The sequence below is a fragment of the Lucilia cuprina genome, chromosome 4 (assembly GCF_022045245.1).
Source record: "Lucilia cuprina isolate Lc7/37 chromosome 4, ASM2204524v1, whole genome shotgun sequence".
Classification (NCBI taxonomy): Eukaryota; Metazoa; Arthropoda; class Insecta; order Diptera; family Calliphoridae; genus Lucilia; species Lucilia cuprina.
In genome coordinates, this window is record NC_060952.1 from 12,384,185 (window position 1) to 12,400,556 (window position 16,372).

General features: G+C 26.0%; 2 protein-coding genes across 5 annotated transcripts in view; one reads left to right on the forward strand and one right to left on the reverse strand.

Moving 5' to 3' along the window:
• Positions 1-16,372, reverse strand: part of LOC111684676 (RING finger protein 17) — a 136,229-nt gene that overhangs the window by 69,069 nt on the left and 50,788 nt on the right. The gene's annotated exons all lie outside the window — the stretch shown is intronic.
• LOC111687612 overlaps positions 13,034-16,372 on the forward strand; it is a 50,119-nt gene continuing 46,780 nt past the window's right edge. For all 3 annotated transcript variants that reach the window (XM_046949886.1, XM_046949887.1, XM_046949888.1), the window contains exon 1: positions 13,034-13,398. In XM_046949886.1, coding sequence (XP_046805842.1) covers positions 13,359-13,398 — 40 coding nt within the window. In that variant the 5' untranslated portion in view covers positions 13,034-13,358. The remainder of the gene's footprint in view (positions 13,399-16,372) is intronic.

The following is a 16,372-nucleotide window of genomic DNA, read 5'->3' on the forward strand; positions in this document are numbered from 1 at the left end:
AAACAGGAATAATTTCTAGTATTGATAAAAAACTAAACAAAGAATTGAAGTGAAAGAAGTGAAAATAATATTTTTGTTTATAAACCGTGAAAAACTTATTTTCAAACATGAAAAAATCTATGCGTACAGGAAACTGTGGACCATTAGTATTAGCTCTGTGTACTCAGTTTTTCATAATCAGCTTTTATGCTCCTGTAAAAGGACTTTAAAGTTTAAAAGACATCCAATTTCAAAAGATGGAAATCCAAATTTATATTAAAAAGTTGGTATTAATTTCAAATGAAGCTGAGTTCCTCTGCTTCGAAATAATATAATTTATTTCAAATCATCAAGATCATCAAGAAAGAATTGGAAATCTTAAATAAAATTTGTCACAAAAAAGTAGTTAAAAGTTTTTGAGTCGAAAATGAAACCTATTTATATTTAATTTCTTTTTCGTTTTTTTTTTTTCTAAGTGAGACAGGTAAATAATATAGATAGAATGTACAGATTCCCCGCTTTCATATTAGCATTATAAAATACATATAAATATTTTAAATATTCGTTTGTAGTCCTTTAAACTTTGAAATCCTTTTAAAAGGACATACAAATCGGAGTACGCAATTCTATAAGTGGAATTTATTTTCACATGCTTATCAACTTTTCCATGTGTGAATGCTTTTTTCAAAGTTGTTACAGGGTGTATATGAAGAAAATTATTGTTAAAAGCAATAATAAAATCTAGTTTCCTTTTATTCGAATAACCGAATAATTTTTAATTATTCGATTATTAACCGGCTAACGTAAAACCTCAAATAATTATTTGTCGAATAAACCGAATAAGACAAAAACCCGAATAATTGAATACCCTAGTATACAATCTTATTAAAAAGAAAAAACTTCGAAAATTTTCTATTTGGAAATTTTCTTTAGTAAAAAATGTTGTATAAAAAGTTATTTGAATTGCCGACTATAGTACCTTCTGCTATTAAGATTAATCTCAATTTCGATAAATGTTTTGCCTTAATTCTAGCATATTTAATGTGTCACATACGAGTGCTAAATTTGTTGAGCAAATCCTATAGAAATAATTTCTCTATCTTCTGGAACAACAGAACAATGTGATGAATGAATGAGGTATCAAGTGACAAAAGTAGAATTAAGTTTTATTTATTTATAACTTGTGGTATTACACAATAAACGTGATCATGTTTAAATAATCAGAAATGGGAAAATCAATTAATTTTATTATTATATTGGGAGTGATACATATTTTAATTTAGATTTGAAATTTAATTTATGGGATTTTTTAATGAGAAGATAAAAAAAAATTTGTTTTAAATGTGTAGTTAAATGAAAAAAGCAGAGAGTAGAAAATACGAAAAAAGTAGATATTGTTATAGATTAACGCCCATATTTATAAATGCCTAATAAAGTTATTAATGGTATATTGTTTGAATTTTGTATGAAAGATGTACTTTAGAAAACTAAAATAACAAAACTTTTTCATAAACTGCTAACTGCACAAATTCAAAACTATTAAACATTTTTAAAGTCTTGTTTTAGATTCCGAACTCATCTATTGACCATCTGTTTAAATAATTAAGAAAATGCTTGTTTTTAACAACAAATTGTTGTAAATACTAAACAATTTAAATTTTCCTTACTTTCAATACATTCCAAGCAAAAACTTCGTAATGACTTCTAAGTATTTATACAACTACTTACTTTTCAATGACTACTACATACTGTCTGCATTACTTGAAAGTTATTATCAACTTTATTTTAAACATACAAAAAAAAATTGCTCTTCTCTGTGAAACCCCTTATTTGACGCAGAATAACTAGGAACTGGTGTTGTGAGTAAGACAGCGAACTAAGATATATTCCATTTATAAGTACTTATTTAGATTGTTATTTTTAAGCGATCGTAGTAACTTAATCAGTTTAATGATAACGAATGATTTACATTTCTAATTCAATACTTTTAAATGTAAGTTTTTGCTGGGTATGTATATAGATTTTTAAACACTAGATGTATGTTGCACAAAATGTTACAACTTCAATTAAAATATCAACATTTTGTTGTATACAATATTTACTACTTATGAAGCAGCAGAGCCTTAAAGGAGTGGTATTGGTTAAAAAAATATAAGAATAAGAAATTGAATCTTTCAGTCATAAAAATTATAAATAAAAATGTTTTAAAAAATTAAAAAAATAGATTTTTTAAACATTTATTCACTTGACAACTTACTTTTTCATGACTACTAAATACATACTGTATTACTTAGAACGAGTGTAGTAATGGCTGAAGTACTTATTTTCCCAAAAACAAAACTATCTACCAACTTCCAATCGTTCGTAGTAAGTAAGTACTTACCAAAGTCGTGAGGCGAAAGTTATAAGTACTACCATTTTTATTACTCTGAAGGAGTCTAATAACGACTTGCAAATATCTTCATGTACAATTTTTTTCGCAGAAACAAAACTCCCTGTATCCTGGCGATCGTAGTTAGTGCTTACCTAACTCATTACTTGTACCTGTCTCGAATGTCCTCACCTATCGTGTAAGTAATTTATTAAAACTTATATTAGAAAAAAAATTCGAACATTTTTTAAAATTTTCGAAAATTCTTTCCAATTCATAACTCCTTTAAATCTCTGTCACTTGCACATAATGATTATTATTTAACAATTATTTACCAAAAAACCAAAAAAATTGAATTTATATTTAGCTTCCAGTGGATTACTGAAAGTGTTCATTATAATCAATAAACTATTTTTTTTCCGATTCGCAATCATACGAGTACGAGTTTTTTAAAAGCGTTAATTGTTGCAAAAATTAAGGAGAAGATAAAAAAATTAAACACTAAATGCAATTGTTTCGTTTTGTTTAAAAACGCTAAACAAAATATGAGCAAACATATGGAATAGTTTGTTACTTCTTTCAAGAAAAAAAACTAAAAAAAAAACTTACAATAAAAACCAAAAATGTGAAAGGAATACTAGGCTAGTATGGGGTAAATTTATAAAAAAATCAACTAAAATGTTTGTAGTAGTTTTTTTTTTTTTAACAATATCAACAAATAAAGAAACATGAACTAACATTTGACTTACAAGTTTATTTTAACATTAAAAAGTTTAAACATGTTAAATTGGGTTAACAAAACTGACTGACTAAATTTGTAAGTGTTGTAGACCTTAAAAGACAAGAAAATCAGGAATTTTTGAAGGCTGTTTTAATAATATGTTTTAATAATTGAAATTAATAAACAATATATAATAAGGTTTATTAATTTAAATACTTAAAGGATTGATTGCGAAGGTCAAAAAAATATCATTTATATATTCGTTAAAAATTTTATATGAAACTAGCTAAAATTGTTAAATAATAATAGGGTCAATTTTTCTCCATATGGACTCTATACTCAGACGCGGGTCCTCGGGGGAAAGTGGTAAAGGTAAATGTTCCCACAAAAAACGAAAATTTTTCATACAAAATAAAAAAATAGGAAAAGGAAAATAAGTAAAAAAACAAAATTTAAAACGAATCCCCCATCACAAACTCATCCGCTGAATCTGCACCTGTCTATCGTGTTGTAAACAGACTGACGGACATTCTTAGAATTTAAAAAGTTTGAATGTTATATATGAAAAACATATATATATTCATCTTTTTTGATTGTGGGTATAAAAAAAGCACTCATAGCAGGTGCTATGTCCCATTTTATTCTTCAAATGTTTACATGGATGCCAAAGTTGTTTGTGAAAGATTTGAAGATTGTGGCTCCAATAGTTCTTCAGATAAATGAATTTAATTCGTTATGGGAGGTGCCACGCCTCCCATTGCTAGTACGCCATTGTTTACAAATAGTTCATATGGATTTCAATGTCTCGGTGGAAAATTTGAGGATTTTATCATCAATGTTTTCATAGATATGTATATATTTATTTAATTCATAAGGAAAGTACTACGGAAGTACTCCTATTGATAGTCTGCCCGAATTTTTTAAAAGTTCATATTAATTAAAAAAAAGCTTCAACAAAGTTTTATGACTCTAACGCCCATTTTCTCAATGTCTAGTTATTTTTTTAGCTTTAAGTTATATTGACAGTTCTCATATAAAAATAGTTTTAACTGAAAGATAATCTTCAGTTAAACGATATCTGAAATGAGGGTAACTGTTATATTTTCCCAAATATACTAATTTAAAAGTTTGTATACACCGGGGGCAATCCGTAATTCTTGACGGATAGAGCTGAAAATTTTTATCTGTTCTGCATCCAAATCGATTTTTTGACTTGGGTCACCTGACACGAAATTGTTCACATATATATTACAATTAGGTTTAAAATAAACACCAAAGTACTATTCTTTTGCAATTCCAAATTTTATACAATTTTAAAAATAATTTTACAGTTTTTATTTATTTTACTAGATTTTTATTCCCGGCGTTGCCCGGGACTTTAAGTGTTTTCATAACATTATATTTAAATATTCATTTATTCGAAATTCTTAAGGTCTCCTAATGAATAAAGTCCTTATAATTTTTTTGTGAACAATATTTAATGGAATATATTTTAGTTAGTGTAGAACTAAACGGGGCACATCTGCCAATAGCGAATAACTTGAAAACTTAGTAATCAATTTTATCGCATTATCAAATTTTGTTTTCGTTTATCGATTATCTATCATCTCTGAAAATTTGAAACATTAACTTTACATATGATGGGAGGCAGACATGATTGTTTTTCAAAGGGCTGTGTGATCTTTTTGTGCTAACTTTTTTAGTTTTGTGATAGAAAAAATATATTGGTCTGTATTAGAACGTGAATAATAGTAAACAATAAGACATAATAATATTACCGATAATATAATTTGAAGCCCGAAAAAAATTTAAACCAAACCCCAGAACTGCCCGTGGGGCACATGCGCCAAATATATGTACTGATTGTGATGAAGAACAAAATTTGGTTAAAATATAGAAAAAATCAGTAATAATTTGTTTTAATTTTTTTTGTTAAGTTTTGTGAAATAAACAATAAATATCTGGTTTATTATACTTTGTTTAAAGTATAAAACAGCAAAATAAGTTATTTTTGTATTTTTTTCTTTTATTTTACTAATGACAAATCTGCCCCATCCCTTTGGCGCATTTACCCCATGAATGGGCCTGTATCGCCGGTTTTGGTCAGTGCGGAAAAGTTAAAAAAATATGTACATGAGGATGACAAAGGAAAGATTGAAAGGAATATAACTAAAGCCAACATATCTAAGTATCCGAACCAAGAAAAAAATGAAGAATGTGTATTGTGGTTTAAATATGAGGCCGCCTCAAAAAAGTGGCGAATGATCCCCCTTCTACCCTATATTTACGTAAAAACAATAATTGATATTTATGCGCTCACCTAGTTCGAATTTTGAAAAACGATATAGCCTATAACAACTTCAACAAAGTGCTTGTACATGGACCGGACATCCATGTACAAAAATTGCTACCTGAGTTCTTCATTGAGGAATTCAGGGGCGCATGGTAGACCGTCTCTAGTCTACCCAGTGGATGAAAAAGAACACCGTGAAATAAGGCCGTCAAGGCAGGTGCTCACGTTAATCTTTCGACATTCATAACCTATAACACCATCCAAGAATAGATCTACTAATGTTCCAAATTTCAAGAAAATCGGTTCAGCCGTTTAGGCGTGATTGACGAACAAACAAACGAACTGACTTACAAAGAGATTTATAATATATGTATATTAGGACTACAAACGACTTCACTGTACATTCTCTTGCATATATTTGAAATAAAAAATCCATTACTTATAAATAACGTTTATCACAATCGATCATCACCCTCTGCTAATGGTTTTATTTATCTTAAAACATTTTTCATCGCAGAAAAAAAAAACTTCATTAATTTTAAATGAAAAAGGTTAATTATAATCTTAAAGCCATATGTAGCAAAAAACATTATAAACAATTGTTCATTTATTTAATTAGCATAAAACACCTATTTATTAGTTGATTTCTTTTCCTTTAAATTTATTATTTTTTAATTATCACAACATCATACTCCCAACTGGAAGCAATGGCAAAAATGATAACAATCATATTTTTTCTACGCCCAAAACCTCAACATGAGACTCATTAAAGAAATTGTTTTCCAACTTTGATTATTTCACTTTTATATTAAAATGTGTGCTTTCATTAAATGAAGAAAACACCAACCAACTAAGCCATCCACGTACATATAAAACATTTTTGTTACCTTTTACAACACAAGCCAAGACACCTGTTAGCTATCTGTAATATTCAATGTAAAACGTGTGAATGAAACTTGTTTCAGGTTTTACAATCATTCATGCTTTTATTTCTACTTAAACGATTTACTTTTAGGTGGGTATGTTTGAAATGTAAGGGGCGTTTTGGTTAATATTTTTGTTTTATGTTGCACTTTTAGCATGATAAACAAACTACGAATATGAGCCAAAAACAAATTTTAGGTTTTAATAAAATATCAATTTATAGAAATTTTTTTAACAGAGTATTTTTTATTTATAGAAAATTTTCCTTTTATGATAAATTTTAATTTTCCAATAAAAATTTTCTATAAAGTTTCCTTTTTTTCATTAAATATTATCGATAAATTTTATATTTTTGTTAAAAAAAAAATTCTACTTTTTTATAAAAATGAGGACATTTTCACAGAAAATTTTCGATAATGTACTCTTTTCATAAAAAAAAATTCATAGAATTTTCAATAAATTTCCTCTCTTTAATAAAATTTTTATATAAAGTTCACTTTTTCTTTTATTGAAAAATTTCAATGAATTAATTTCTTTTTTTTTGTAAAAAAAATTGTTATAAATATTCTATTTTATATAAAATTTTAAACAAATTTTCTTTTTACAATGAAAATTTTCCATCATTTTTTCTTTTCAATGAAAATTTTTAATAAATTTTCTTTTTTCAAAGAAAATATTCTATATATTTTTTTCTTTTTAAAGAAAATTGTTGATAAAATTTCTTTTTATATAAAATTTTCACTTTTCATAGAAATTTTGAATAGTCTTTGTATTTCAATAAAAAGTTTTTATAAATATTTTATTTGGGTAGAACTTTTGATAACTTTTTACTATTTAGAAAAAATTTTTTTATAAAATTTTGATTTTCAGGTTCATGAAATTTATCAAATATTTTTTATTAAAAGAAAATTTATGGAAAGTTAAAAAAAAAAATTCGAAAAATTATTGAAAAATTACATTGAAAGTATGTAAATAAAATTTTTCAAATGATTTCTATAGAAAAGAATTTTATCACAAGTTTACTCTAAAAATAGAATTTTTTGAAATTTTTCATTTAAATGAAAATTTATTTTCAATAAAAAGATAAAATTTATTGAAACAAAATTTTAAAATTTTATCTTTTTATTGAAAATTGTCATAAATTTTTATTTTATAAAATTTTTTTCAATAAATTTTCATTTAAAAGAAAAATTGCAAAAAATTACTATTTTTAGAGTAAACTTGTGATAAAATTCCTTTCTATAGAAATCATTTGAAAAATTTTATTTACATACTTTCAATGTAATTTTTCAATAAATTTTCGATAATTTCTTTTTTAAACTTTCCATAAATTTTCTTTTAATAAACAATTTTTGATAAACTTCATGAACTAGAGTTAAATTTCCTATTAAGATAAATCTTCGTCAAACTTTTCTTTAATTTTAATATAATTTTAATCGATAGATTTTTCCCATTACAGACCAGGGTTATTTGTTTATATAAAAATTTCAATAAAATATTCAACTGATGGGGAAATTGAAAGAACTTTAATTGAATTCAAAGTTTAATATTCGGTTGTTTTATTTCTTTATACATTCTTAAGGAGTGAGATCGAAAAATTCTTAACACACGTTTTTCATTACATTTTTCAACCAAAGTATTATTTGATTTTTTTTTTTTTTTGATCAAGTTACCTTTGAAAAACATGTCAGTTATTATGTGTAATGTCAATTATATTAATTTTTTTGTTAATCTGATTAAAATGAGTGACCAGAAAAAAGTGCGTACTGAAATTATTAAATATTTTCAACTAAACCCAACTTGGCCAAGCATACAAAGGTCTGCCGTCAAACTGTTTCCAATGTTATTAAAAAGTACCGGGAGAACTTGTCAGTTGATAGAAAACCTGGTTCAGGTAGAAGGAATGGTCCACATGATGTTTCTAAAGCCAAAAAATAGAACGCATTTTCAAAAGAGCTCCCAACACATCCGGTAGGAAAGCAGCTCGGTTAGCTCAGTGCTCGGACTATTTGGTACGAAAAGTTAAAGCTAATGCAGGTTTAAAAACATACAAGGCTCAAAAAGTTCCTGACAGGAACGCTGCTAAAAATTTAGAGGCCAAAAACAGAGCACGGAAATTGAAGTCAAGTTTTATAAAAAAATATTCTTGCTGCATAATGGATGACGAAACGTATGTTCTGGCAGATTTTTCGCAACTTCCAGGTCAAAAGTTTTATGTTGCTGATGCTCGAGGAATGTTGAAGAAAAGTTTAGGACCCAAAAGTAGACAAAATTTCCCAGAAAGTTCTTGGTATGGCAAGCAATATGCAGTTGCGGCAAAAGAAGCCAATCATTTGTTACAACGGGCTCTATAAATACCGAAATTTACATCAAGGATTGTTTACAAAAAAGGCTGCTTCCATTCATAAGACTTCATAATGTGTCCACTTATTTTTGGCCTGACTTGGCATCCTGTCACTATGGTTAACAAGCCCTTGAGTGGTACAAGAACAATAATGTGGTATTTGTACCAAGAGAGGCAAATCCTCCAAACTGCCCGGAGCTAAGGCCAGTGGAGAGATATTGGGCTCTTGTTAAAAGAGAATTGAAGAGTACAAAAAAGGTGTCCAAAAGTGTGGTAGATTTTAAACGGAGATGGACTACATGTTCGAGCAAAGTGACAGAAAGCGCTATAAAATTTCATCACTAGTGATTAAAACTATAAAAATATTTTTTTTGTAAATTGTAATAATAATTTGAATCAAATAAAAAAAACAATAAAGCTGTAAGTTTAGTGGTTTCTTTTTTATAAACATATATGTATGTTAAGAATTTTTCGATCTCACTCCTTATTTAGAAGCAACCATTTGCAGAAAAAAATGCCAAATTTTTAAAAGTCTACAATAGTCACCTTAAAAATGGGAGCGTTTGTAAAACAAGCAAAATTTTTTTATTAAATCTATTAAAATTAATTATGTATACAAGAAGAAAAACCGTGTCTATATAACAAGGTTATAAAAAGAAAAACCACAAACAAAAACAACAACAAAATAGTAATCAATAATTAAACATAACAATGAAACTAATGTTCTTGGCTTAAAATCAGTTTTAACTTTAATTTAATGGCAAAATCATCATTAGTAAACGTAATCATTAAGTTCTTTTTAAATTTCATTCATTGTTTTTGTTAACAATAACAAAATGTCAACAGAAGCATTTGCCAAATAAGTACATGTAAAGAGAACCGATAGTTAAAAAAAGAAGCAAACAAAAAAATGAGCATAATAATGATGAAAATGACAACAACACATCATTTTAGTTAAAACAAATACAAACATAAAATCAATAATAAACTGACAGAAGGATGTCAGGTTAATGTCTTCATTAACGAACTACAATATGGAGAAGACTAGCCAAATTGTATTACCAAAATAAAAAGCAAAAAAAGAAGATGAAAAAACAAACTTTAGAAACTAGCAAAAAAAGATGAATACAATTTTGACATGACCTACGACAACAATACAAAAACCATTGTAAACAAAAGTTTTTGTTGTTCTCTAACTTAACTCTTATTCTCTCCATAAAATTTCTCATATATAAAAGGTAAACACAAACTAACACGTGTTGTAAAATAAATGTAAACAGAGAATTAAGCCGGCTTTGTTTTTTTTTTTTTTTTTTTTTTTTTTTGAAAAAAGAGAGTATTAAAATGAGCACTTTGTAATTTAAAGTCGATAATACAGTTCATTTTAAAGAGATCTTTAGTTTTTTGAACCAGTTTCATTTAAAAGTTTCTCTTTTCTTACCACAAAATGTTTTTTTTTATTAATAAACAAAAGATTTACTTTTTGTTTAAACAATCACTTTTGTTTATTGCCAACTTCACCATTGCAGTCTGGTTTAAGCCAAGATTTCTTTATATGTATTTTATCTTGAGTCTTGAGCGCATTAAAATTTATCAAACTTTTTTGTTTGAACGTCAGTCTTTGGCCGTACGTTGAGTTGTTTAAATCGTTAAAAATAAAGCTGGTAGCGCGTCAATATCAGTTTTAGAAATTCTATACAAATGAGTGATTTTCAATAATAATGTTGTGTATAAAATAGTGAAAATGTTAGTGTGGTGAATTTAGAAAATGTAAAAAAAATATTTTGTTTCAATAACAATAAGAAAAAAGCATTAAATATTTATTAAATAGAATGGAAATGTTTAAATAAAATAGTGCATTTAATGGTGGATTAAAACCAAAAAATACAATAATTTATTGAAAATAAATAAAATAATATTTAAGTATAAGTTATCAAAATTATTAAAAAAATTTAAAACTATAAAATTGATATATAAAAATAATATAAAATTATGTATTTATAAAATTATTTCACAAAATTACATTTTATTACAAATATTATGGCAAAATTGCGATAAGTTTTCTGATTAAAGAGAAATTTTGAGATATTCTTGTGAAGAAACATAGAAAAAAACCGGTTGTGATTACCATGTTCTAAGAGCAACATATTATGGTTAAAATTATGATTGTAGTTTAGCATATTATGGTTATTGTAACAATTTTAAAATATCACTTTATAATTAAGTACAGTTGAAATATTTCATCAAAATATTTTTATATTTATTATAATAAAAAAATTCATTATTTATAACAACATAAAAGGTTCTTTGAAAGTTTAAATAGTTGTAAACTCCATAATATGTTTTCATTGTTCATCATTATTTAGTTGATGTAAAAATAATTATGTTTCAGTAAATAATAATCAAATTAATAATTGCCATGAACATAAAAATGTTTACAATGACTAAAATATTATTTAAATGTTTTTGATGACATATTGTTACAGTGAACATCGTATAGTTCTAGTAACCATTTTCAACCATGTTTTTTTCTCTGCGTGTGATCGTAAACATTTTCTATTTATAAAAACTTATCGATAAAATCTAAATTTACAGAAACTAAAGTATAAAGTTTCGTATTTGGATAAATAGTTAATGATTTTTTTATTTATAGGAACTGTTCGATAAATTGTAGTTAAAAAAATCGGAATAATACTGATCGTTCAATGTTTTATTCGTTGACAAATTTCAAAAAATATTTGGGTATTTTTATATTTTTATATAAAATTTTGAAACTGTTTTTCAATAAAATAATCGAAAAAATTTCTTCTTTTCTCTTTTCTAAAGAAATTTATTGACAAAATCATTGTGTATAGAAACTGATGTATAAACAGCCCAGTAAAAGCTTTCCTTAAAAAGTATTAAATAATGATTTCAACTAATTATTTAAACACGATGATGACAGTGAAAGCATGTACTTACTATGCCCACTTACAAATAACTACTTCAATAAGTACTTACATTTAAACAAAATAAACATATTGTTCGTTTGTAATTGTATTGTATATCTCTTTAAATGTAAGTCGTTAAAAGAGTAATTAAAAGTAATGCAGACGGCATGTAGTAGTGACTGAAAAGTCAGTGCTTGTGTAAGTAGATGTCATTACCAAGTTTTTGCTGAGTCTCTATTTATATGAAAGCTACAGGTCGCAATCTTTTAAGATAATTTAACGAAATTTGGCATATACTTCTTTTGATCCAATGAAAACGGTTCAAATTGGTTAATTATTTCGCTTAATTCATATACAAACATTATGTTAAAAGTTCTTGTATCTCTACAAAAATCGGTTCATACTCAGTTTTATATAGTTTTCTATATATATAATTTTTCGATCATAGATCTTTATAGATTCTCTTTTTATAAAATCTTTTGTGTTTAAAAAAATATTCTCCATAAATTATGTTTTAAAAAGTTTCAAATTCACTTTTTTATACCTATATGAACGTGAAATTTTTAAAACTTTTAAATATTCAGGTCATTTTTATGGTAGACTGAACTTTATTGTTTAAACATGATTATGTTAGAAAATTTAATATAAAATCATTTATCAAATACTTAAAGAAATCTTATAATAAATCGAGAACATGTTTGTTAAAAAAATATAAATAAAACAATATTTATCTTTTTAAAATTGGCTCATCTGAACTACAAATCAACATATTATGCACATATGTATGTAGTTCAAATTACATAAATTGTTATCAATTAAATATATATAAATTTAATTGTTATTTTGATTTGCACTTGTTTTACGCTGACAAAGTTGTCAGTAGCATCTTTTAAAATAAGATGTTTCATTATAATTTGAGTTGATTTGAATAGAATTCCAATAGAAAACTAGTTTTTATGGATATTTTATTAACACTATGTCAGATTTTTAACTGTATTGTTATTGGCTTATATAAATAACATAAATAAATAAACAACAAAAATTAAAGAAAAAGTTCACTTTCTAAAAAATCCAAATTCTTAAAAAAAGTAAATTCTATCCCAAAACAAGAAACTTAAAAAATTTAAACAAATAAAATTAAATGAATTAAACACAAATTTCATGAATATTAATATAAGATTTTAAACAAAGAAATATAAAGTTAACAACAAATACGACCGACAACTTTGAACAAACTAAACAAAACATCAAATAAATTATAAATTTTGAATAAAAAAAAACGTGCTAAAGATAAACTAAATAAGATAATAAAAATATAAATTTGTTATTAACTTAACAAAAATAGTGCCTTTAAAAATATATAAGTGAATTTTCATATAAAATTTATTTTTTTATGATTTTAAATTTATTTTTAGTCCAACAATAATGTTTAATTTAAAAAACAAATATAATTTAATATTAAATTAACCAAATAAACAATTATTTATTACAAAGCAGAAAAAAAGAAAATAAAATAATGAAAACCAATTTAATTTAAAAGAAAATTACAAAAACTAAAAAGGGATTTGACCACAAACTTAAACAAAAAACCAACACACAATTCAGCAACTTAGTGCTTTTGCAATAATTGGTAACACTGCATTTGTAATAGCAAAAACAACTACAACAACAGACGCATAATTAAATGCTCTTATAAATAAGAAGCAGAATTAGGAAAGAAAACAAAGGCAAAGCAAGAAAAAAACAACCGCAATTGGCCACACACATTCAAACACTCTCATTCACAATAATCAAATATGGCTGCGGTCAATTGGTTTTGTTTGGTGTTGGCATTCGGTAAGTGCAACAAAAACATCTTATTATTTATTTTTACTATTTATTTACTACGATTATTATTATTAAACATGTATTATGCAATTTTGAAAAATAACAAAAAACTTAAATGTTTTTTAAATCATAATATTAAAACAATGATTACAATGACAGACAAAAGTTAATATTTATTATACAACTGATATACATTATTGAATCAAATAATTGGTTAAATTGCAACTTTATGCCAATGTACTGTTTATTGCACACACTTACAGGGGGGTTAAAAATACCCAAAAATAAAAATCTATAACCGATTGCACCACAATCATATTCAAAGTCTATCAAAAGATGTCCGTCTACTTGACTGTAGAATAAACTAAGCCTATTAACACAGAATAAGTTAAATCGGAAATATTGTTTGAGTCCTCACGACAAGTCTACTAAAGAAATATAAGTATACTTGACCTAGCAAGACTATAAGATCTTGAGAGTAACAAGCAATCATAACTAGGTTAAAGACTATACTATAGAGTAGACCAAAGGCTGGGTTATTAACTAGAATATAGATAAGGGTATTGTCTATACTATAAACCAGACTAAACAGTAGACTATAGACTAAAATATAACTCAGACTATAGACTATTCTATAGGGTACACTATAGACTATACTAAACAATAGACTAGTCTATAGACTGAATTATAGACTGGACTATAGTTTAGACTATAGATTAAACTATAGACAAGACTAGACTAGACTATAGACTAGATTATAGATTAGATTATAAACTAGATAATAGATTAGACTGTAGACTAGATTATAGACTTGACTACATAATAGACTTTAGATTAGACTATAGAATAGACTTTAGACTAGACTCTAGACTAGACTGTATATTAGACTACAGACTAGATTAAATAAAAACTGTAGACTGTAGACTAAACTATAGACTAGACTATAGACTAGACTATAGACTAGACTATAAACTAGACTATAGACTAGACTATAGACTAGACTATAGACTAGACTATAGACCAGACTATAGACCAGACTATAGACTAGACTATAGACTAGACTATAGACTAGACTATAGACTAGACTATAGACTAGACTATAGACTAGACTATAGACTAGACTATAGAATAGACTATAGACTAGACTATAGACTAGACTATAGACTAGACTATAGACTAGACTATAGACTAGACTATAGACTAGACTATAGACTAGACTATAGACTAGACTATTGACTAGACTATAGACTAGACTATAGACTAGACTATAGACTAGACTATGGACTAGACTATAGACTAGACTATAGACTAGACTATAGACTAGACTATAGACTAGACTATAGACTAGACTATAGACTAGACTATAGACTAGACTATAGACTAGACTTTAGACTAGTCTATAGATTAGACTATATATTGGACTATAGACTAGACTATAGACTATACTATAGACTAGACTATAGACTAGACTATAGACTATACTATAGACCAGACGTCGGCGCTAGTATTGTTCTGACAACGAAGATTTTCGGCAAATTACATGTACACAACACGATCGCATACGAACCTCTAAACAAGAGCATCAAAAATACAAATATTTTATTTAGTTGCTTGACAGCATTTAACAAAGCAGGTTGATGTCGCTTTGTTAAAGAAATTGTAAACACAACTTGAAAAAACAAAAACAACTTGCAAAAGCAAGAGCATAATTTACAAAAACAACGTACACTCTAAATAATTTTCTAGAATGCATAACAATGGAAGTAAATAAGTTAATTTTGTTTCATACTTTTTTGTACATTTTAATTAGAAATGTTGTTTCTATGTGAAGAAATTATCATTCTTAAGTACATTGATTACACATTGTTTATAAATAGTCGCATTTTACAGTAATGCAATTTAATCTTCAAAATTAAAAATAACCAAATATTTTTTTCAGTGCAATTTCAATGAAAAAATGCCAATAGTGTGTGTGTAGTGGTGATTTTTTTATCTGCCTCTTTATCCGCCGGTATATGCTATAGACTAGACTATAGACTATACTATAGACTAGGCTATAGACTATACTATAGACTAAACTATTAACTACACTATATACCAGACTATAGACTAGAATATAGATTACACTTTACTACTGATTAGACTATAGTATGCAGTGGTCATTGAAATGTAAGTTGTTGTGTCATTAATTTATTAAATCAATACAAACTATAATTTCTTAGCTTTTCTAATAAATTATAAAAACCTCTTTGTCTCAATAATTCTTCGACACCCTGTAAAAATGTACCATAGTTTTCAACTTAAATGTTGCATGTTTTACATTGATGTCGTTTCTTCTCCATTCATACTACAAGACAGACGATATTAACTACTTTTCAACTAAATTATTTCGTAAATTTGAAGGACATTTCATCTCAAAGAAAACCAGTTAATTTTATGATCATTATTTATTTAAACTATTAAATTGATTTTATTTTTGCGATTTAAAGTCTTTTTTCAATGTAATTCAATTTGCTCTTAATTAATTTGGCAAAAAGTTTTTAAATGTTTTCGAAAGTTTAAATTAAGTTTAAGGTGTGTAAAAAGTAAAAGATTATCAAAATAACATAAATAGTAATAAGCAATTAAATTTCTTTAATTAATTTAGAATTGTTAACTACGCCCCAATTTTAATTATCTAATAACTTTGACGGCAAATATAATATTATTTTAATTGAATCATTGGTTTCAAATGAAAGAATATCCCAACAATTAGTGAATTCAGTACTGTTATTTAATTTGTTGAAATGTGAATTTAATATAAAAAACTTTTTGTTTAAAATCGTTTCCCAATAAATATCTTCCATATTTTTTATCTACTTTTATTGAATTATCATTATACCCTACACCACTATAGTGGGGAGAGTATTATACGTTTGTGCTGATGTTTGTAACATACAAAAATATTGGTCCAATACCCACCTTAAAGTATACCGATCGATTC